Source organism: Hydractinia symbiolongicarpus, chromosome 5 (genome assembly GCF_029227915.1).
Source record: "Hydractinia symbiolongicarpus strain clone_291-10 chromosome 5, HSymV2.1, whole genome shotgun sequence".
Taxonomy (NCBI): Eukaryota; Metazoa; Cnidaria; class Hydrozoa; order Anthoathecata; family Hydractiniidae; genus Hydractinia; species Hydractinia symbiolongicarpus.
Genome location: NC_079879.1, coordinates 34146075 through 34171728, shown reverse-complemented (window position 1 = coordinate 34171728; position 25654 = coordinate 34146075). Strand labels below are relative to the sequence as shown.

The following is a 25654-nucleotide window of genomic DNA, read 5'->3' as shown; positions in this document are numbered from 1 at the left end:
TTTTTTTGTAAACTGTGCCAAATTTTGTCGGAAACAAATACCAATTTTGGCCAATGACTTCTAAGTAATTAGAGAGTTTAGGTATGAAGTTTAAATTAGTGACGCTGCAATTGACCGTTTGGTTAGTTAGTTACGAGTTGGAAACACATCCTCGCAGGCGAGATAGTAAAAAGAGAAAAAAAAAGTAAAAATAATTTCCCAGATGAGATTCGAACACACGACTACTCCCGTGTCGGTGCTCAGAGAGGCAAAAATTTCCATTTTGAGACGGACAGCAGTATTTGAATACCCTAGCATCTGCGAGCTAGTGTAATTAAAGATTATTGTTCTTGTGTGAAGTTTAGAAATAAGAAACAGACCCACTATCCCTTTTTTTTTTGAATCGTCCCGTAAATGGTTCATTTTCTCGAAAATCGGATAAGTGGAACATTTGATAATGAAACTATTTTCCACGTTCCCACTTATCGAGGGCAGACCGTGTGGCAACTTTTTTGTGCTTAAAGAACTTAAAGGCGCTACGAAACAATTCAATAAGTTTAATCCCCACACATTCCGAAGGATTGCGTGTAACAAACAGACCACAACAGTCTATGTGGTGTATAATTTCTTGCGCCTTGATTTTTTAAGTGATCCGTTTACACGTAATCTAGTAAACTAAACTCATCATTTTTCATTTTTTGATAGAAAAAAATACAGGCCTGTTTGTTAGACGATGAGTTTAGTTTGAGTTGTTTTGGCCAGGGAACAAAAACAACAACGAGGAGCTGTATTTGTTAAAAACGCTGATAGTAGCTTTAAGGGAATTAATACCTCTAAAAAGACTTTGCTTCGACTGGATTCATGTGCATTATGTTTCTATGCAAAATTTCAAAAGATATTAGCTAGCTAGCTGGTTTAAAAAATTTATTTTATTACATGAGTAAAAAGCAAGTATGTGCTTATATCGAATAAATCATGGATATCGAATGTATGTAGGGAACTTTTCTGTCATTTTTAGTTGCATTTGGATGCCTAATATGATATTTAAAATGATTTAAGATGTTGTCATTAATCAAACATTTCCACTGCCATTAGCTCGATTTTCGTGGAAGTCACTGAAGTCGAAAACCAACAGTCCTTATGTAGCCTCTTTTAAATTTTTTTAAATTATTATTTGAAAAGGTGAATTCGTAATAAATTCCTTTGTGCATTTTTTCTATTTAATAAACTCAAAAAGTACACGTTTCTCACGCAAAATGGTACCACAAGTAGTGCGACGCACGCAATGTGGTATAAAAAGAACGGGTGAACCCATTGATTTTTCCACGACCACCGACTATTTTTTTATACATTAGCCAGTACAAACCACAGGCCTTGGAAACGAAGACATACATGAGTTGACTTCCAAGTTGTCTTAATATCTATTTAGTAAAAAAATAAATACAAATTAAACGTACGCTGAATATCTATATACATATTGCTTCAAAAAATGTTAAAAGTTGAGCAAAATGTGTCGCCATGTTCTTAACGTTAAGAAGAAAGCAACCAATTTAAAATACACGCGAAAATAAAAGAATTATTGGGATATGGAATTAAAAAGCAATCTATAAATAAAATATCAGGTGGGATAAAACGTGAAACAGTAAAAAATGTTTGTTTATTTTTTAAATCAATGCAATGCATGGATAACACCATTTGGATTTCACTTAAGTGCTCAAAACAGGCTGGCAGTAAACATTATTAGACACAGCCTCACCACAGCAACTTATCTGAGCAGCTGTTACAAGCCTGTCGCGTACTCTCTCTCTCTCTCTCTCTCTCTCTCTCTCTCCCTTGAATATGACATCTCCGAGCTCAACCTCTGAAGTCATTTACCAGGAAATGAAAGACAAATTTCGCTTTCTTTTGAGCTATCTGTGATTGCGTTCTGCGGGTCAAGTTCTTGCTTTGGTTCATCGGCGATCTCAACAGGATGGAGCCCATCACTGTGGCTGTGTAAACAAAAACAAATCCAGAGCTTAAATCTACAAATCGACATTTGCGAAAGAATAATTAGGTCTTCTATTTTGAAAAAATACCATACTATTTTTAAATAAGAAAGGGTTTTTTATAGTGCAATTTATCGTAGAGTCTAAAAACGAGATCTCGCTTGCCCAACTTGTCGTTAAAAAGCACTTTAAAACCTAATGCACAGCGATCATTGGAGAATGAACAGATCCGGAGACAAACGAAGTATAGACAAACAAAGTATAGATGTACAAAGTATAGCTAAACAACTAAATCAAATGATTAGTCTTTTGTACACACCATTTTTTTAAAACAAGCAAAAAAACATGGCACTTTCAAGTTTATAAGAACTGCTATATTGCGTGAAGCAATGGGATTGGAAATGAAAATTAGTTAATAGCAGTTGGTATTTTTTCTTACCACATGATGAGATATTTAATTCACATACCAAGCATTTTGGCGTCTAGTTTGTTTTCTGCGCTCTGCTTGAGTAACTCACGTAAAAATGCAGTGAGGTATCGAAACACGTTGCCATGACACTCTGGAAGTTGTGTTACTACCTAAGTAAAATATGTCGGAAATACATTTATTCCATCAATGAAATTGTGAATAAAATGTAGAATGGACAACGAAATATTTAACACGCAGCCCTAATACCGATAATATACAGAAGTTAAAAAAGTATTTCAATGCTCCAAAATCCATAGCTGTTAAAAAACATTGACCTTGCGTATAGAGCGCGAAACATAATATAAAGAAAGAAAATCAAATATTTTTCGTGTACCTGTTTACATAAGACATAGTTGTTGCATGCTTCTAAGCATCTCGTGTGATATTTGTATGGAATGACAGGTTCTGGAAGGGCTTCCAGAAATAAGAGCAAAGCTTCACCAATAGAAAATATGCTCCCGGCTATATATGCGAGTTAAAGAATAACACAACAAAAACAAGTCTCTCTGTGCGCCGTTTGTTTTATGTTTTTCAAACATGATAGAAACATGTATGCGTATTTTCCTTACTACCTTTGTTGCCATTTTTGTTCATACCATACAGCATCACAGAAAAGCGCCCAAAACAGAGCAAATACCTCTTATAAATGGGAAAACAACAGGTTTATGATGTCATAAAAAGTCCCCTTTTTTCTCAAGACAAAATCATTAGTTACTTAGATCAAGATTTCACGCGCACTATGACCCTATAACATTTAGATCAAAATTTCACGCGCACTATGACCCTATAACATTTAGATAAGAATTTCATGCGCTTTGACCCTACATAACATTTAAATAAGAATTTCATGCGCTTTGACCCTAATAACATTTAGATCAGAATTTCATGCGCTTTGACCCTATAAAAGGATTCCCGAGAATCCTTTCTCCACAAGATTTTTCCACGGCACTTACAAGCTAAAGTATGGAGATTATAATAGAAAAGATACGAATTTCTCCACCCTGCCCTGTATCTAAGTGATGCCGAATCTGACGAATTTCTTCATCGATACCAGACTGCAGAAGAATATTCTCCTAGAAAAACAGCGTAAACAAAACCAATTACTCCGTGCAGAAATCGCTCTAAAAGTGGAGCTATGAACTTATATCGCGTGTGAAGTATCGTTTTTAGGAAAACTTGTTAGCACTTGGAACAACCCACCTCATCGCTACCATTTCGGATTACAGACAGAAAGACAGACGTACGTCGAACATTATAATTCGATACATTATCACTCTTCTAATTGTTGTCATTTTTTATTTTTTCTTATTTCTTCACCCACCTGTGTCATACCGTGTTTAAATAAGTGATCTATCAACAACCACAGTTCTTTCGGTATTTCAAGAGGCTCCGTGGAATCTGGAAATACACCATCAGTTGAATCAAATACGGAGGCTATACTTTCCTGTAAAACACACAACATCAACAAAAGTTAAATACTTACACATATTGAAGAGCAATAAAAAGAAGCAGTACACTCTTACCAATTGAATTAAAGAATCCATTGGTACCTGTCTGATAGGACCATATATTCTTACTAAAGCTTCGAGAGAAGAACCAAACACACTGGGCGTATATACGCCACTTAAGGGTACCTATATCGAACTGTTAAGGATAAACACGTTTTCCAGAAATTTAAGGCGTAGCATTTTCTGCGGTTAGCGATAGTTGGATGTAGGGTGAAATTCCACAGTCAAAAATAATTGATCCAAATTTTCAGGAAGAAATACATAAGAGCTAGTAAATTTTTGGCTCAAACTTTTTAACTTGATAAGATACAAAGAAATCTTTTCCATCAACAAGATGAAGTACTAAGATGTCATCCAAAATGCAATTTCCTACAGTCACCATGGGCGCCGACAGCTTGTCTACCATTACTGACAACTCGATTTCCAATACATCTCCTACAATTACAAGTTATAAAAATTACAAGTTATAAAAAAACTAAATATTGCACAGTGGAAGATGCTCAACAGAAGATATTAAACAAAAAACAATTTTAACATTTTCTGATATTCCGGTAAGAAAATAACAGGAAAGGAATGGGTCATCTTTGACATTTTTATCAGCCGAAATGTCCTTGCAATGCACATTTCAGGTAGCGCTCGCATGCAACAAAGAAACAAAACACGAATTGGAAGGAAAGCTGGAGGGGTTAACTGAAATGAATTTAGAGTTAATACAAACGTGTTTAGTCCGAAGGGGCTTGACAGATATATGTCCAACATTTAACCTTATTCCTGCTGGTCTATTTTGGGGCTTCTCAATGCTGGGGAAAAGGTCACTCAGCACGAAAAGAATTACGGTTTATAAAATTTGGTTATGATTTTTTCTGGGAAACCTTGTATGTAGGAGTACAAACCTGGCATTATAAATCCAGCAGAGGGATTAACTCGAAACCAAGGTTTTGCAATGTCAGCATCGTCTAATTTTGCTATAAATTGAAATTCCACTGGACTCTATAAATCGAAAAAAATGTTCCACAGAATAGGAAGAAAATATGGAAAAAATTTTAAGAAATTATTGAAATTATTATGTGGATGATTTTCTACATTTCAATGGTTAAGACAATCAAACATTTTTTTGCCCTCTTTTCTCTAAAAATACTACCTTAACAACATCTGACCTCGATCCCAAACAGTTTATTCTCATAGCGTTTTTCCCCGGAACACGCCCCCTTTCTCTTCCCACAAAAAAAACAGAAACAAAACACAACAACTTTCCCTTCTTAATAACAATAACAATGGCCCGTATACTCTCACCTGGCCAATATTTGCAACAGGTAAAACCTCCACCCTCTCTTCCATGAATTCCACAATATCAAATTGAAACTAAAAAAAAATCATGTGAAAAAGTTTAATATGATTACATTTAATTAAGTACTGGATAAACGAAAACACACTAGATAAAATACATAAAAAAAATACTCACTTCGTGCTTGCCTAACTTAACTTGAGGTAGCGAATCATTTTCACGTTTGTCTAGTTTTCGAACAATTTCTTCAAATACTTTACGCTCCCTGGCTCGGTCAACAACTTTGATCTGTATACAAAAACAGAAACGACAAATTAGAAATCCATCTATTCATAATTCAGATGACAGTGTTTTTTTCTGTGAGGCTCTCACACCAATTTTATCGTATCAATTCTTACTTACTCCCACAGTGAAGAGTGCACTGACGGGTTTATGATCACTTAATTTCAACTGAGGATGACTTCTGTATGCTATCTGTTCAATTTGTTTTCCTTTCCACAACACACGATCACACCAAGCTGGTGCACGCGACTTTTCACTAAATTAAAGATTCAACTATTTTTTAGCACTTGGTCAACGTTTTATCTCAATAGATAACCTTAAATTGCTAGCAGAAGTTATATTAAAATAGTTACCTAGTGTCCCAATCGTCTGTCCCTGGATCATATTTATATGTTGGTGCAAACGTTAGGCTACCCTCATTGAATCCATCGAAAGCTTTTTGTTGAGTTTGCTGTCTGTTAAGCTGTATGAAAAAGTTTATTAGCATGCTGGATTTATTGCTTTATTCTTTTAAACTTTAAAAAATTCTGGTGAAGGTGGACTGCTTTGTGTGTGGTAAAAATATAAAAAAAAGGACAGACCTGGTCATACTTGTAAAGTTTTGCGAAATCGTTTTTTCTGACTAAATTTTTTACTTGGTCAGGGTCCAGGTCATCAAAACGATAATTCAAATCACCCAACCAAAACACCATGCTAAAGAAAATAAGAAAACATATATACAACTTAAGCTGAGCTCAGCAAGCACCTTATGTGTAAACAGAGATTTTATTTAAGAGTTGTGGTTGGTTGGGTTTTTTAGTAAGAATGAAGAATGGATAGGTAGCCTTTTGGTAATTTGTGTAGTAAAAAAATATACCAAAAGTAAGGAGAAGGATAGCGATATGGGAAAGAGGAATGTTCAAATAACTGTCTAGATTACCTTTAACTCCATCCATTATCCTATTTAACTTATGTCGTGAGATTATCAGTAACGTCTGTACCCAAAACTTTACAAGCTGTTAACAATATTTGGCGAGTGAAAATAACACAAGTAAAAAACTGACTCTTACTTGTGTTGTGATATTCCAATAGGTGGTTGGAAAAGAGAGAACTTCAATTTACTGTACACTTCACGGAAGTCCTAAACGTAAATAAAAGTTTGGATGGATTGGTTTGGATGTACTTTATTTGCAATAAACATGCAGCAAAACTACTACGTTGTATATTACCTGGTTACGCCTCTCATACTCCATTAAATGAGCTGCCAAGTGGGAGTTGACAAAACAGATTGTTGAGTTGTGCAGTTGAAATCTGACAGCAACACCACCCTTGTTGCCCTTGAAAATAAAATAAACACTTTAAGAATATAGCAGGCTCTATTTTGAACTCACCGTAACAATATGTTTTACGTACAAATAATACATAAAAGATAATTGCATGTATTATTATCTTTAATTCAAGGGGAATCAAATATCAAGTCGCCACATGTTAGTAATACAAATTAAAATGTTCTGTTTACGACTTTCAAGTTTTTATTTATATATGTCTTTAATCACAATTAGTTAAAATGACACCAGTTTTTCACAGATAAAAAACATTAAAATTCAAACACAATAAGATGAACTGAGCTGGAAGAGTAATTACCATCATGCCCATGATTCCAGTCCCATATGTTTCAGACTCAACATCAGATACTTGCATCTTATGTTTCGTTTGAACATACACAACCAACATCATACCAACAAGACGAACATGTTTCAACTATAAAAACATTGGTGAAAGAAAGGTTTACGCAGGATTAGAAACATTTGCATTAACATACTTTTGTGAATTTCAGCCTAATTCGCAAAAATATACCAAAGATAGTTGACTTGATTGGGTAATTTATTTAATAGATTAAAAAGGGGTATTGAATTTAAAATTCAATTAAACAAAAAAGTAGTAATTTTGTAAACCCATCACTAAAGCCAGATGCATTACGTTATGATACTTGTATTTATTATTAGAAAGTTGCCTCTATGGCCGCATATTTTTACCAGCATTCTTACAAATTTTTCTTTTTCATGGTCAACAGATGTATCTCTCTCAATAATTTTGTAAGCACCCAACCAAATCATTAACAAAAAAGTACCTTAAAATAATCTGTATTTTTTGGTAAACCATTCTCAATAGCTTTCATCCAAGTATCTTCTCGACTTGAATCGTTGAATACTAAAGCTTCAGCACTCAAGTCAAGCTCTTGAAATCTAAACAGGTCAAATAATAAATCAATTTTTTTATTAACTTAAATAAGGACCAATTAACAGTTACAGTAACTGGACATTATTATGTTGGAAATATAACATGGACCAATAGAAGAAATCAAAAGCATAACCCTTTTTATAATAGTTTGATTCCAACCTGTGAGAATCTTTGCTTTAATCATTATCATTTTAAGTCTATTATGTATTTAAGTATAGACCTACCCGATTGCAATGACATCTGGTGATTCAGGATTATCTTGTAGCCATGGAACTAAACTTTCAGTAGCCAGTTGGCCATTGACATTCCATGTACCAGCAAGCAATCTAAATATCAAGAGAAAAAATAAATTGTATAGCTTAAAATTGGAATATGTTTTCAACAAGGTTGACAGAAATTTTGTAGGAAAATTTAATGAAAAGAGTTTGCCTAATTTTTTGAATAAAAATTAGGCAAAGTACCTCCATGAATTACGGACGTCACAATTTTAAGTATGTAAAAAGTAACGTTTTTAATCATAGATTTTGAAGAACAATTTACATAATAGACCTTTATTAAAAAAAATGTGTTAGGATTGGCTAAAAAAATTGAATTAAAAGGAAAAGATAAGACACTTACGTGAATGGAAATAGCTCAGTAAATTCTTTTTCTCTTGCAGCCATATGCAACCGAATAAAATTCTCTCTTGCACGCATTCCCTTAAAAACATTTCCTGAGAGATTGCCTTTATAAGGAGGTGGGGCAGTATTTTCGTTACGAACATTCTGAACCTCTAGATTATCAACAACATCGAAAGCCTCTTCTTGACCACCACTTTCTTTTGTTTCCTAAAATAACAAAACCTTTTTTTAATACATAAGCCCATGAAAATCCACAGCAATTCACCTATTGAAAAAATCCAGGAATTTGGCTGCTGATACTCGCAGCTGCCATCTTTGGCTAACAGTTGGAAAGTTGAGTATTTTAATATAGACAACAAATTAAACAACTATGACATACTATTCTTTACCAAGAACATTTAATTTGCCATTCATAAAGTCATTACAAAAACTTACAGTTGAACCTGAGCTTTGTGACAAAGTTCGTTCAAGCCATGATTTGCCAGCAGAAGCACGAGTTGAAACAACTTCCCTGCTTCTTCTTAAAAGTTCTGCTGATATCATTTTCTCTGTTTTAATGCCTTCCTCTATCTCCTTTTTTGATAAAGGATCGAAATCTTTTAAATCCAGTTCATTTGTAGGTGTCACTCTTACTGGTGTGACTTCTAATAAATTATTTTCTTTTGTACCACTAATATTCAAACATTTAGTATTAGGTACAATTTCATCGTAATCTTTTAATAAATCATCTTTAATACTGCAATCCTTTTTACTTGCAGAAGAGAGTGGATCGAAATTGGTAATATCTGCATCAGCATCAACTAAAAGAAAACAATTTGAATTAAAAAAGTTTGTACCATATCTTGAAACGAAATAAAAAGAAATATGTAAAAAGATTGAGGGATTAAACTATAAGAATTAAAAAACTATAAATTGAATATTGAAGCCCTATAAATTTTTCAGAGTGGAAAACATTTATAACTATTATTCTCAGACATAAACAAACCTGAGAAGAAATTTTTTTATAAAAGCAAAACGTTTTTTATTATAAACTGTGGCGTATGAAATTTGTTTTAAAAACCTGGAATATTAAAGAAATTCAACCTTAAAACAACATGTTTCAATAAGAACAAGCAGAGATCATGTAAATACTGACAGATGAGGAATATTTGCTAGAAATTATTCATGAATTCCTTTACATAAAAATTTAAAGAAGAAAATTCTTTAAAATGGTGTTATAAAGCATGAATAGAAAATAGTGAAAATAAGAAGAAAGTGTTCACAAACATGTAAAAACTTAGACCTAACTTAATTAAATAAAAGCTTAATATTGTTGGGGAAAAAATTGACTCCTTTTCCCTGAATCATCTGCCATTTTTTTTCAAAAAGATTTCACCCATGGAAAATGTTTCAGATAAATTATTAAAATAAGAAAAAGATGTGAAAGATGAATACAAAGAGATTTTAAATAATAAACCTTGAACCAGCATATAAATTATTTATTGAATTTAAATAACTCAAAATAAATGAAGTTTGCACTTTTTATTTATTGTGATAATAAATACCAATGCATGATTGAAATTAGGATTATTAAAAGGTTAAGGAAATGTGTTAAAAAAAACTTTTCAGAGCTCTTTATCACAAATTTAAAATAATAGCTGAACGTTAGTTAAAATGTCTAGAGGTGTGCACACAATACAAACTTATATAGGAAAACTACATTTGTTTAATCAGCATATACCTGCACTGATCTTCACCTAGAAACTCAGCAATAAAAGCAAGATGTTAACAAAAGAATAAAGTAAATACTACCATTATGTAGGTGTGTACGATTTTCATAGTTTAAAAACCATGTGTACAACAGAATGCTTCCCTGTATGACAAAATACTGATCAAAATGACTATGCACTATGTCGTGCAAGGAAAGAAGTTCTATAAGTAAATAATTTTATTTCCTTGTTTATACTATGCTAAACTTTCAGGGCAATTGCAGGTATTTTTGCATATATTATTTTGCTTCTGTTGTTTTTCACCTTACGTTACAATATTTAAAATATGTTTATTATTTACTAAATACAAGATGACAATTTATTTGCAGAAACTGTAGAAAACATTATGATTGTCAACTGATTTAGCATTGTTGGCTAATACATGAGGAATAACTTACACGCGATAGGTGTATAATCTGCAACTGAAGGTTTTGTTATTTCATTCCACGGCCATTCCCCTAAAAGTTATTAATGCAAACCAATTACCACAATTTCTTTTATAATGACATATACATTTTATTTTATTTCTTAAAATCTATACTCTTGCACTATTTAGGAACATCAGACAACTGTCATTGCAGAAATTTCTTTTAAAACAAGACTTTCAATTTTACCTTGTGAACTATCAGCGTCATTATTAACTCCATTATATGCTTTTAACCATTCATAAGACGTGCTTATTCCCGTACCTAGACAATAAGAAATTTAATTTTTCAACAAAAAAACTACATTACTTAAAATTTTAGGATCCTAAACTTCCATGCATACACAAAAAGTAAAAATAAACTACTGCATAAAGAATTACATATTAGTACTTATAATCCATACCTTATCAAAGAAGAAAATAAGCATAATAATCTCACCGTTATACATGCTCGTTAACACTGACATAAAATCTTGCATTGCAGACCCAGATGCAAATTCAGCAGTGTATGTATTTGAACCTGATGTGAGCTGTAGTTGAATATCTATAGTGGAAATCATAAAAAAAAACTTCCCTTTCTTACGGCGCCACTTTACATATTAATTTTAATAAGCCTCAAGGTTTTCGGTGAAAATGCAGATATGCTCCTCATTTTTCCTCATATAGTTCTCATTTTTCAGGATACAGTTTTGTCATAAATCCACATTTTTTTGGAAAAAAACAACTAATATTTAAATTGAAAAAAATTGATATTTGATGGCTAAAGACAAACAACACAATAAAAGTCTAATTTTAAGCTATACCTGAGGATGAGAAGTTTGTGCCACTATTATCTATAACAAAGAAACAAAATCATTAGATATTGGCATGTACGTACTAGTCAAATGACACAAAATTTAAATCCAATACCAAACAACTTACTTAAGAGATATCGAAAGTTTCCATCCATTGGTATAGCACTTTTTGGACGAATAATGGTTTCATTAGAACCAATCCCAGGGTGTGACAGAATAAGTAACCTAGAACATATGAAAGTGTATTGCATGCGTAAATAAATATTACACAACCAATTAAAGTTTTTAAAAAAGTTTTATTATATGCTTACCCATAGTTATTTACTTGAGACCGTACAATTGCAAAAAGATGAGGTGTTCTGGTCCAACCAGAAACCAGGCTGCCTTCAAGACACTACATATCACGGTTAAGAATTTTTTACTACTTTTTAACTTCAACAAGCTGAGCCTAATGACAGCAAACATACAGATTATTTACCACTATAAATATTTTATTTCGGACTATCACCATGAACAGCAACCCATCCATCATGTTAACTACAAAAGTAGTGTCACATAAACTACAAAAGTAGTGTCACATACTTATGGAAGTGAACGTCAAATATACATAGAAGTATTGAGTTTGTAATCTCACAAAAATAGTTCCTGATGTTCAAAATATTACTGATCTTTCCAGAGTTGTTTTTTGTTATTTTTTGCAGGGTGGTCTACACACTGGCTAAATATTATTTAATAAAAACTATTAAGTCAAAAAAAATGAAAAGAAAATAACTCAACAACGATAGTGCACTACCATCTCTTAAAGGCACCTCAAAGGATACATATTTGCAAGTTTCGCCATTTCGAAGAAGGCTTTGAACTTTTTTTAGTTGCGTAGTCATAATCTAAAAAAAAAAAGATTTCCATATCTTTTTTAAAAAACACAACAACATAAGGTATCATTTTGAATTTGTGTTACAACTAGGTGCTGACAAGACTCCAATCACACACATTCATCATCATCCATCATCCTCGGCTTAACGTCCGTTTTCCATGCTAGCATGGGTTGGATGGGGTATATTAATGACCCTCTTCCAATCTGATCTAGACCGTGTTAGATCTAAACTCAACTTTCTCTGTATCAAGTCTGTCCTTATAACTTCCTGCCAAGTATTTCTCAGTCTGCCTCTGGGCTTTGCCCCAGGAACTATTAAGTCTCTACACTTTCTTACCCAATTATCCCCCTCCATTCTTTCTAAGTGCCCCAGCCAATTCAATCTTTTTATCTGGATAACATCTTTAATTCTACGGATACTTAGCCTGCTTCATAGCTCATCTGAATTCTTTCTGTCTCTCAGACTGGCGTTACACATCCACCTGACCATTCTCATATCATTCCTTTCTAAACGGTCAAGATCTTCCTGCTTCACTGCCCATGTCTCACTACCGTACAACATAACACTTCTTACACAGGCCTCATACAATCTACCTTTTAACTCAATTGACAAGACTCTGCTAGTCAACAAAGGAAGTAACTCTCTGAACTTTTTCCAAGCAGAACTTATCCTGCAAGTAAGACTTCTTCCAACACCCCCTTCACTGCCCAACATAGCTGAAAATACTTCATTCTCTATAATCTCACCTTTGCAACGCTTGCATACAAACTGAATGTCAGCTCTTAACCTTCCACCAATACTACTGCACTTCTTTTGTACCCAATGCTTTCAAGTCTGACAAAAAATTGAGTTACTAGCTACCCCTTTCCTGCAAACGCCACAAGGCTACTTTCCAACTACAAGGTCACACTTGGCTGCAATGCTACTAATCATGACTTTAGACTTTGCTATTGTGTATAGTAATTCCTATTTAGAAGTTATACAGTGTTTTGCACAAAAATCGAATTAGGATTTAATGCCAAAAGTGTAATTGGAAATTGTTTCAATGGACAAACTTGAGCTATACACTTTTTAATGACATTAATGTAGTTGCAACAAATGAATTTATATTTTTTTAAAGTGTGGATAAGTTGACTCTGTATAGAATAAGCTTTAACTGCATGATTAAAACCAGTTTGAGCTAGAAAAGTGTGAGAGGTGGAAATTAAACCTTTCCTAGGTTTAACCATGAGTTAATAAAACTTAAAAGAAACAAAATATATATAACATAAAAAGAAAAAAAAGGATTGATGGGACAGAAATTTGAGAACATTATAGCAATTTTACTACGACATTAGGCTTGGACAGGAATGGTGTTATCGTGCATAAATGCCTCCGCACGATGATCACACACCTAGAAAGTACTTTGGCGTGTTCTTAAAAGGTGGGGACGATAAGTGAACCCCAAACATTGGAGACTGCAAAAGCCTTTAAACATATAAAACAAAATAAGCATGTTTCTGTAGCCACGCCTCCCATCTTTTAACTCAAAATAAGATAATTCAAATATAATCTGTCTCTTTTAATTAACCTTCGTTAGTCATCTATTTCGTTTTGTTTTTATCTGCCATGTGCCATCATGGAAGTTTGATAATCATAATCACACTTACTACAAGTAATAAATGTGTCAGGCGCCGTTAAAAAACAAAACTGCCAATTAAATCGCAAAAATGCCGTTGCTAAAGAAAACTTAAGCATATAAAAACAAAAAAGTTCTTAAGTTTATTTGTAATATTATTTGTAAAGTCGCTTTTGCTTGAAAATAATTATGTGTGTCTGTTCCGGCTGTAAGAGCAGTTTTGCAGACTTGCTTCATCCATGCTCCGTTGGCATTCACCTCCGCATTAGTTAAGAACCGCATGGCTGGATTTCTTGTGTAAGACCTGGTTGCCAACAACGAAGGGGCCAGGCAATAGAGATTCATGTCTTTGAAATATAGAAAATCCGTACAGTTTTTGAATGATGAAAAATCGTATGCATTTAGGCATGTACAGTACAGTCTGAATGTAATCTACCGCGAACGCGAAACTCGCATGAATAGTTACACAGAACAATAGCTTTTGTTTTTTTAAGAAAATAATTGCCTTGCTGATAAACAATGACCCCCGCGATCAATTGTTTAATCACAATAGGTTGCAAGATCAATTTTAGCAATCTATTTAATTGCAGTAATTAAGCGTTTTTTTTAGATAGGATTTTAAAAGTTTATAAACGAAAAGCGGCAATAGAAATGTTTTTTTTGATCACATTTTAAAAGTTTAAAAACAAAAAGCGGCGATGAAATATTTTTTTAAATCGCTTTTTAAAAGTTTAAAAACTAATAGTGGCGATAGAAATATTTTTTTAGATCGCATTTTAAAACTTTAAAATTGAACAGTGGCGATAGATATGTTTTTTTAGATCGCATTTTAAAAGTTTAAAAACGAATAGCGACGATAGAAATGTTTTTTTAGATCGCATTTTAAAAGTTTAAAATCGAAAAGCGGCGATAGAAATGTTTTTTAGATCGCTTTTTAAAAGTTTAAAATCGAAAAGCGGCGATAGAAATGTTTTTTTAGATCGATTTTAAAAGTTTAAAAACGAAAAGCGGCGATAGAAATGTTTTTTTAGATCGCATTTTAAAGTTTAAAAATGAATAGCGGTGATAGAAATGTTTTTTTAGATCGCATTTTAAAAGTTTTAAAACGAAAAGCGGCGATAGAAATATTTTTTAGATCGCATTATAAAAGTTTTAAAACGAACAGCGGCGATAGAAATGTTTTTTTAAATCGCATTTTAAAAGTTTAAAAACGAAAAGCGGCATTTAATAGTTGTGAACAATGCTTCTCGTATGTTTCTTAGATTAAACGCGCTGGAATTTTTTTAAGTAATTAAATCAACAATACATTCTCGCGCAATGTATTATAAAACTTCGCGAATGATTTTTATTATTTAATTACTTCACGCTAATACTTAAGGGAATAGCATATCAATACATTTACACAATGCATGTCGCTATTAGAAAAAATATAATTGCTCCGTGAGCGCATTGTTTTTTAACACGCAAATATAAACTCGCAAAACGCTCAAGGGGTTTAATTATAACAAAAAACAAACGACTGCCGTCCTCCACGCAAAGGTGTGATATTAGGGTGTATGCAGTAGATTACATTCAGACTGTACTGTACTACGCATGCCTAACTTCACTTTATGGCGTAAGGTCTGTTGCACACGCCAACAAGATTTTGGCGCGTGATGGCCCGCACGCCAGAGATTTTAATCCTGTCTAAGCCTGCGACATCATCGTGTTTCAGAGGGCAAGTTTTTATCACTGACTAATACTCAGATCTGGCTGTCAGCAAATGAAGTAGCATGTGATACATCCTCCCCTTATACACTTGATTATCACACCCTACTATACAAAAATGATGTGTGTTTCACATCAAAAATTAAATTAAAGATAACTTATTTTTGTGTTTCATCACATCGACTTATAGGCTAAAATTTTGAAGTATGGTGTTATCCTTTAGTAAGTAAGTGCTTGTTTGTTGGGTTGTTTAACATATAGAGCGCGCAACGTAAGCGGACTCCCTCAATACGCGATGTACCACGTTTATAATAAGAAGAACCAATTAAAATAAATGTCACGATCTATCGAGAATCTAGTATCATGACAAAATCCGTCTCGATGTGTCGCGATCAATATCTGCTTTATCTTTTTTTTTATTTAAAATTAATAAGGAAATTTTTAACTTTCGTATTTAATTTAGTAATTCTAGCGCATTACTTTTTTAACGTTTTTTTTTTCTATCGCTGCTTTGCGTTCTTAAACTATTAAAATGTGATCTCAAAATACTTTACTATTGCTATTCTTCGTTCTTAAATTTTAAAATGCGATTTAACGAAGCCTTTCTATCGCCGCTTTTCGTTCTTAAACTTTTAAAATGCGATCTAAAAAAACTTCTCTATCGCCGTTCTTCGTTCTTAAACTTTTAAAACGCGATCTAATGAATCTTTTTTATCGCCATTCTTCATTCTTAAATTTTTAAAATGCGATCTAAAAAAGCATTTCTATCGCCGCTTTTCATTCTTAAACTTTTAAAATGTGATATCAAAAAGCTTTTCTATCTCCGCTCTTTATTTCTAATTTTTTAAACGCGACCTAAAAAAGCATTTCTATCACCGCTTTTTGTTCTTAAATTTTTAAAATGCGATCTAAAAAATAAAGATTATCGATTAGCTGTGTACCCTAGATTGTTTGAATAAGTTAAAAAATATAACACAAAGGAAGTATAATTATATTTAACCATCAGCAATCATTGTTGAATAAACTTTTATTTTTAAAATAGTTCCAATTTAAGAAAGTGTTAATGGCCTCGATAGCTTCGAGAATGATATCGAGACAGACGCATTGCAATATAATTTGAAAGTAAAAAACATCTATCGCAGTGCGATACGCGAAGCGTGATGTTAAATAACATTTTTCCAGTACTGTATAACATACCTTTAACTTGTTTTCTCACCAACAACACCTTATTGAAACATCTTCCTCTTTGCGTTTCTAATTTTCATAATCTTGTCAACAACAAGCAAAAGATAAATATTGTTATATATATACTAAAAAAGTGTAAAGTTAACAAAAAATAAACAAAATGTCAGCATAAACAATCTACAACAAAAAATAATAATATTTACACATTACTGACGAAAGGACCTGAATGAAGTGTTTGAATTATTGCCATTGTTAATTATTTGCTATGTCTTCTAATGAACTTGTGATTATATTCTATATACTGTTGTACTTAGTGCATAGTGCATCACATATATATTCAATTTATATGTGCAATTTTTAAATTTTGCTGTGTAAGACACTTTGAGGCTCAAGCAAACGTAGGTAATATGTGAAAAGGAAAACAAATGTTTAATGGGAAAACTTCCCCAACTTGCCAAAATTATATCATTATATCAGACAATCTTGGGTGACTTTCTGAATAAAATTTCTTTCTTTGATGGATCACAGCTAACTACACCCGAACTCACCTAAATTATTTCCAAACTTGCCCGAATTATACCTGAAATGCAAAAATGCTTTGTATTAAAATTGTATTAAATAAAGCCCTTTTGGTAACTCTATGCCAACAAATATTAAATATTATTGCAGTATCCTTCATTATAATTTTTGCCAAAGTTTATTGCAGTATCCTTCATTATGATTTTTGTCAAAGTTATGTGCAGGACCCTCAGACTTGATGTCCTGTATTTACAAATCATTATAATTAACACTCCTTCACTAGAAAAGGCATGTTTGGCCACACAATTCTTGACTTGTGTTTTGTGACTTTAGGTTCTTCCATGGTTCTGAGATGAAACATTGGTGCTTTACTGCAACCAGAAAGTAGGTTGTTTTATTGATATATATATATATAATAAGAGCTTTTTAAGGAGAAATTTTGGTTTTTTATAACGTCAAAATTGTCTGATGTTTTCTGGCAAGTTGACACCTTTATAATAGCTTATAAGACCATGTTTTTTTGACTGCCAGAAAATGCTTTGGAGATTGGTGGTAAAAACGGCACCCTCTTGCAACAACATTTAAGATGAGAATATGGAAGGTTGGAAACAATCTGGGAACCAGACAACTCCCTACAATTTCTCTCACATGGCTTGGGTTAACCTGGGGCTATGGTAACATTCACATGCCCATATTGATTTGCCGTCAAGGTGAATCAAACCCCCGGTCTCCCGCACAAAGTACGAGTTATAACCACCAAGCTGCTGCGCCTAAAAAAGACGAGGATAAATGGATCTTCTGATTGACATATATTACTATAAAGTCGTAATGATACCTTTATGCAAAGAAACAGACTAAAAAGTAACTCACTTCACCTAGTGCCTGCATCTTTTTGCTTTGCACACACTTTTTAAATCCAAAAGGGGTTACCCCAAAAAATGTACGGATTCAAAAAGGTCTATGGAAATGTCAGTAGAGGGTGATGTAAGAACCACAAAACAAATCTTTCCAATGCAATGAAAATGCAACTTTAAAAAGGTCTATTGTGTGTAAGCCCCACCTATTGAAAGCCTGGTAGCTATAGTAAATTAAACTTTTTTTTTTCTTTTTGGGATTAGCGCTAGCCTTATACTTATGGGCGGCAAGTCTTTGAAAATTATACTTTACAGAAAGAAAGAGGGTATCTCTTCCACTAACAGCCTAATATACATAACAAACCAGTTATTTAATCTCGCTGGTAAAATTCTCTAAACGAAAGCTTTTGCATTAACAAAAAACAACAACAACAATGCTTCGGGTCAAATTGTTTACACATTTCAACCAGCCCGGGTGGTGATCACCCCTCCATTTAAACACGATCGGGAGTATCGCGATAGACTTTAATCGATAGTTTGGTAGAGGAATAAATACTCGGGGGAATAGAACAAAAATAATAGGTAACATTTTGAATGTTTAACATTTAGTCCCAATAAAAGCGAGTAATACTTACTATAGGTTAAAGAACAAACTTCTATCTATAAATGTTTCCTGAATACGACAGTGGGATTAAATTATTTTAAACGTTCCACAAGTAAAATCAGACCATCTGATCCATTATCGATTTTTTCCTTGCTACCCTGCACGTTCTTTGTTATTTCCTAATGGATCTGGCATGAATTATCGAGGCAGCTCGTACTTTCTAATCAGTCGAGGTGGAAAGGTGGTGTTGTTGTGGTTGTGTGCAACACCAGCTAGCTAGCTATGGCTAGAACTAAGTAACTTATCTAGCAGTCGTGACTTATTCTATAATACTGATATGAGAAGATTTGATTTCCTTGGGCAGCGATTGATATGGGCGAGTGATTAACCCCAAGCCATGTTAGTAGGGAAATTGGGAGGGAGATCTTATCTTATCTTAGCTTATCTTATCTATATATGAGACCCGCTGGATATTGCAGGGAGTTGTTTGGTAAAGTAGCTTAAAATGAGCATTAAATAATCTAATAATCCCTACCTTGTGTGAGGAGAGGACAGGGTACCGTAGGTTTGCAAGTGAAAACCCTTTCCAACCTGAATATTGCACTTTGTGGTTAAGTACATATTGTTACATTTTGTTACATTTTGTTTTGCCCTCAAACATAGATAGCTACTATATAGCTAAAGGTGTAAGATAATTGTTTTTCCTAGCCCTGTCCAGGATTCGAACCTAAATCTTTTATTTGCAAGAGTGTCATAGCCATTAGACCAACATGGCATGAATACTCTTACAGTTGCAAATTAAATTCAGAAGTTTACAGTAAAGTATACTTTGCTATAGATGTGTATATTTTACATGGCTAGCCTCACAAATATCAAGGGATATACCCTATCTATTATTTAAAGGAGGGGCCATGTCTTAGATGGAGAGTCCTAGTTTATTTAATGCTCGTTCTGAGCTACGCAGATACAAGTAGCGCCCACACTCTACTAGACCACTCCCGGCAACGTCCAACTGACCACACAGTGAGCCATCTCCCCAATTTCCCTCGCATGGCTTGGGTAAAGTCTGTTCTGAAGCGGTTGGGTTAACCAATCTTTTAGAAATTAGTTGTTTTTGGTCCTGGGTGTGATCGCAGGCAATGAAGTCAGTTATTTCCAGCCCTTTCCAAACATCAGGCGCTGTAATGACTTCACTATTCTCATTTAATGAGTTGACGTCAATCTAAATGCATTGATGTCGTGTCATCTAGGCAAATAACAAATAAGAAAGTCTTTTTCGGTTACATCAAAGGAAAATATACACATCTACTTTGCCTGTAAGAGGCAGACATACAGAGTTTTTGTAGTAATTTAAGTGATTTTTAACGGTTTCTTGTGGGTAGGAGGAGGAAAATACAACATGTAGCAAATGGGTTACATTTGTTTTAGCTACGCTTAATTTTTTGTTTTAAAAAATACATATTTGTCTATGCATCATACCTTTTAATTTCTTCTACAAGCAGTTTACTCTCCATATTTTTTGCATTTTAGTCATTTACTGTGTAAATGAATGAAGATTGTACTTATATTTGAATGTTCATATGGTAAAACTAGATTAAATGTTAAATCACTATATAAATTATTAGCTAAATGTTAAGAAGCTTACCAGTTTCTCTCAAATATGCAGGACAAAGTTTTATTAATTTGATTTAGATTGTTAAGTGATACAAAGTTCTAAAAAAAGTGTGACTAGACTAGTGTGACAAATTTTGTCTTTAAAAATTTGTTGCGAGTTGTGTTGTCTTGAAAAAGTTTGATGCGAACTGTGCTACCGTTTAGCACAAAAATTTTTTCTATTTCTGTTGCTTTTTAATATACAGTACCGCCTGAATGTAACTTTTACGACCTCGTGTAACGATCTCATGTTCACATAAAGAACCTTCGCACAGAGTTTTTAAAGCATAGTAGTTGGCAAAAAAATTGCCTGTTAAGTTTTCGCGGGATCACAAAAAACCTTGATAGAATTGCTTGGAACTTTTTGTTAAACAAGGTTCAAACTAAAATAAATACACAGAAAATACGAAAATATGAAAAAAAACACAACGCTTAAATTTGAAATGAATAATAGGTAAATAAATAAATAACAAATGTATACTAACTATTCTTTACAGGGCTTAAAAGGATGATTTAACTTTCTTGAACTTCTTGAACACACGCAAATTTATTTGAAATTTGATAAAACAAAACTTTGTAACTTTTGTGTTTGAAATTTAATTTGAACTTGTTACTTTGTCTTTATGAGTGGGAATGAAAAAAAAAACGTGAAAAAACTACATATATAAATTCTATCAATAAAAATAGCACACTTGAGACACGAACATAAAGCACAAGTTATTTACGCAATACACCATAAAAGAACAATAAAAAAAGCACGTAGCAAACATATTGAACACGAAACGAACGTATAGTATCATAAAACACGAAATCAATACAAATCCAGTGTTAACTGTACATTGCCCCCAGACAAATGAAAAATTTTGATTGATAATTGATATTGACAATCAATATTTTAAGATTTGTCTTAATTAATATAATTTAACATCACTTTTGCTTTCAACGCAGCTTTATACAATTCAGTTTGTATATCCAATTCGTCAACGTGATGAATAACGATTAATTCTCTGACAGCTCGTCTTGTTACTCGATTAGTCGATTCGCTTGAGTTTCGATATCTAACAATAGCTGTTCTTATACCCTTTCCAAATTCAACATCAACTAATAAACCATACATATATTGTCCTGACAAATTTTCTGCTTTTAGGAATATGACAATGTTGCCAATTTTGATATTAAGATCATTTCAAAACCATTTTGGTTGTTTCATTAGTTTAGGTACATTGGGTTATTAACCAACATTCGAACCATGCATTGAATATCCTACGGTTTTGATCAGTAAATTTCCAAGGCTTATCAGTTGAGGCAATAGGACCAACTGGTGAGGCATAAACGATTAGGTGTTATTAGATCAGCATTTTCAAAATCAGCTGTGACATCTCAAATAGCTAATGGGAGATCATTAATACAATTGGTTATTTCTGTACACAGAGTCTCCCATTGTAGTATAGAAAGTCTCTTATTTGAATTTGATTTTAATATAGATTCTTTAACTTGTTTAATTTTTCTTTCTACTTTACCATGCATAAAGTGTCCCCCAACAGGGCATGTCTCGAATTTAATTCCCATTTCTTTGTAGAGTCTACCCTTTAAATCCATAAACGTGATTTTCATGTTTTTGCATTCACTCACTAATAGGCTTCCTTCCTCTGGTAAAAGGATTTTTGGATATCCAACCTCACATGAAAACTGAATAAACGCTTGGATGAAACCTGAGGTGCTGTAATCTTCCATGACTTTTATTTTTATGGTTGATGTTGTGGTACAACAAAACACCAAGTACTAAATTTTTACAGTAGCTCTCTTGTTGTCTGGGGAATATGACAAGAATGGGCCAGCTAGATCGAATTGACACATGTAAAATGCAGGATCGATGTTGAGATTGTGATTGGAGATCAGTCCCATAGCAACTTCGATGGTACGTTTAAGTAGATATCGACATCTTTCACAATTTTTTCTGATAACTTTTACTTGTCCTCTACCTTCGATTATGTGCACTTGCTTCATGACGTATCGATGATCGGTTTCGATACCGGAATGCTTAGCAACACCAATGAACCTTATTGATTATGCTATAAGCAATAGGTGAATACTTATCAACAATTGGTACAAAAAATGTGGAACTTGTCAAATCTAACATAACATCTGTAATAGTGCTCATGTTAGTTGGTAGAATACGTCCTGTAAATTACAGTAAGTTGTTGTTTTCTTTTGATATTTTAGCATAAGCATCCTTTCTTGCGAATTTCTTAACTTCAGCGGTTGCTTTTTTCCAAAAGTACTCTCTGGCAGCCTTCAAGTCATCACTGGACAAGATAATTGTTCCCACTTAAGAGATGGACTTATTTGATTTTGTAATAAAAGATTTATTTTTACAGTTACTGTTAAATCTGTAAACAAGTCCAGTAATTTGACAATTCGTACCTGGATATTACCTCGTCAGATATTTTTCTTACACCCGTGAAAACAAGTATACAGTACAGTCCAGATGTAAGCGTACGCATACACTTAAGTTTCACACCTTTTTCTCGGAGGAGGTAGTTGTTTGTCTTTTGTTCTTATTAATTATCTTGCGAGTCTTGTAAGCCATTAACTTGCGTGTAATAAACAAAAGATTATTGAAGAAAAAATAGCTTATTATAACTGCGCGTAACTATTGTTAAATAGTGTAACATAACTATTCCCAATAGTATAATTGCAAACGTTATCAACTCTATCAATGTGACACAAAGAGCCATTGTTTAATATTTTTATTAAACAAAAGTTTTGCGTGGAAACTAAATAAACTAGCGAGAAGGCATTGTTGGTTGCGGGGGTTAAATAAAGCTTTAAAGCGATAGAAATTATTATATTTTAACAAAGATTGAAACTTTAATTTTGATAGAAAAGCTATTTTAGATCGTGTTTTAGAAGTGTAAGAACGGAAAACGGTGATAGAAATGTTTTTTAGATCGCCTTTTCAAAATTTAAGAACGAAAAGCGGCGATAGAAATGTTTTTTTAGATCGCATTTTAAAAGTTTAAAAACGAAAAACAGCGAATTGAAATGTTTTTTTAGTTCGCATTTTAAAAGTTTAAAAACAAAAAGCGGCGATAGAATGTTTTTTAGATCGCATTTTAAAAGTTTAAAAACGAAAAACGGCTATAGAAATGTTTTTTAGATAGCATTTTAAACGTTTAAAAACAAAAAACAGCGATAGAAATGTTTTTTTAGATCGCATTTTAAAAGTTTAAAAACGAAAAACGGCGATAGAAATTTTTTTTTTGATTTTTTAAAAAGTTAAAGAACGAAGAACGGTGATAGAAAAACTTCGTTAAATAGTGTTTTAAGTATTTAAAATATTATCAACTCTATCAATGTAACACGGCGAGCCATTGTTTGATAGAAAAAACAATTTTTCCTTTCTTCGGTATAAAAATTTAATTTGTTTTCGAAATCTAATCGCGAAGGGAAAAGTCCCGAACATAGGGTTTTTCCGTTTGCGTTGCTAAATGTTGCTTTTTATAAAAAGAACTTTTAAAAGTTTCGCATGTTAAAAAATACGTTTTGACAATAAAGAAATATTAGTAAAAGTTTTAAAAGTAGCATTAGTTTTTTTTTAAATATTTAGATGATTGGATTTGTTGTTTTTTAAAAGAGCTTGTGTTTTTTTAAATATATCTAGATTAAAATCGCGTTACTATAATTAGTTTCGTTGTTAAAAAAAATAAAAATTCAATGGCCTTTGCGTTTAAGTTTTTCTCACGCAGACTATTGTTTTTAAACAATGTTTCTTGCTATGCTTTTGTTTTTAACACGAAGCAATTATTTTCGTGCAATTTGAAAGGAACTCGCTATCCTATTGTTTTTTTGAATAAAAGCAATTATTTTTGCAAGTTTGGCGTACGTGTACGCTTACATCTAGACTGTACTGTATTTCTTCCACATCCACACTTGAAATATCATCAAATTCAAATTTTCTTTTGCCTAAAGGGATACAATAGTGTCCTGAGGATGTGAGAAACACCTTTTGCTTTATTCCCAGAATTTCTATTGTGTCCTTTGAAAAATTAATTTTTGTGCCTGCTTTCTTCATGGCATCTTTACTAAAAAGTAGTGGCAAATCCTTTCACAACATCTGTTACAATATTGATATTAGTATCTCCAATTCTGGCTGGCAATTTCATTTGTTTAATAGATCTCATTTCGTTTCCATCTTTGGTTTTAATTTAATAACATCATTTTCACCATCATCATTTTTATTGCTAGCATTGACATTCCGCTGTTCGCTTACATCTTTATTGTGTTCCACATTTTCTAATTTTCTTACTTCATCAATAGTTATCATCATTTCGCCGCATTTCTTCTTCTTCAATAGTATTTACAGTATCTTCAAAGTATACATTGTCCTCTTCTAGTGTAACAGCATCTACATCATCCTCATCATTTTCACTGTATACATCATTTTCTAGTGCAAGATGTTTCATAAACTGTTCTGTGTTTGTTTCAGGTTTCGGTGTGTCATCAGAAGCTATTCTCTCTTGACCTTTCTCATGCATTAAATTACATGGATGCACACGAATGTATCGACTTCCATGTTTTACCTAAACTTACTGACTTTCGAAACCTATAACTGTACCTGGGCCATGCCAATGTTTGTCGTCTTTTCTCGGATAATAGACTTTATCGCCATTCATGTATTTCACATTTCCAGAAGGTCTGATTTGATGTCTCAAAGCTCGTCGTATCTTTTCTGATGACTCGTTTTCAATATATGCCCGTCTTGCTGCATGCATAGCATTTAAATTTTTCGCTACTACTTGACTAGCAGTTTTACTTTTCATTGCAGAGCAACAAGACAACTGGTAAAAGCAACTATTACTGAACTCACATTTTCCGGAATGAAAAATCAACTGAAGAGGATCTTTGGTGATACAGCTCAACAAGATAGAGTCAATGTAAATGATATTAAGTTAGAACCGACTTATCATGGCAGTCATCAGTATTTTAGAGGAAGAGGAAGATACTTTAGAGGTGCGACCAACTACACAAGACCTACTGCTGACAGAAACAGTAAAGATAATCGTTAAAGAAATCCTGTGGATATGAATGGAGAAGTATCGAGATGGATCTGTGTTTCATTGGCAAAGAGATTGCCCAGACTCATACGAAAATAGAAAGAAAAAGAAAGAGGAAGTGAAAGTAACATTGTGTACAGAGGTAATGGATGTATTTATGGGTGAAACATTGAGCGCTGCTGTTCTGGATTCAGGCTGTTCAAAAACTTTTTGTGGAGAAAGTTGGCTGAAAGAATATTTAGAGACATTGAGTGATAATGAACTT

At 33.1% G+C, this 25654-nt stretch overlaps 1 protein-coding gene across 1 annotated transcript; it reads right to left on the bottom strand.

Annotated features, from left to right (window-relative positions):
• Positions 1-1378: 1378 nt before the first annotated feature.
• On the bottom strand, positions 1379-16848 carry LOC130646227 (inositol polyphosphate 5-phosphatase OCRL-like). Its single transcript, XM_057452399.1, has 28 exons — positions 16715-16848; positions 12139-12201; positions 11629-11711; positions 11445-11542; positions 11327-11356; positions 10963-11067; positions 10714-10788; positions 10498-10557; positions 8787-9151; positions 8350-8558; positions 7956-8057; positions 7622-7736; positions 7135-7251; positions 6720-6827; positions 6561-6631; positions 6093-6204; positions 5865-5974; positions 5632-5767; positions 5407-5517; positions 5238-5306; positions 4838-4934; positions 4255-4379; positions 3960-4070; positions 3758-3880; positions 3425-3509; positions 2771-2898; positions 2435-2546; positions 1379-1970 (listed from the first exon to the last, which is right to left on the bottom strand). Exons 2-28 carry the CDS (start codon positions 12196-12198, stop codon positions 1834-1836), a joined length of 3054 nt encoding a protein of 1017 aa, XP_057308382.1. The 5' UTR covers positions 12199-12201; positions 16715-16848; the 3' UTR covers positions 1379-1833.
• Positions 16849-25654: the final 8806 nt, after the last annotated feature.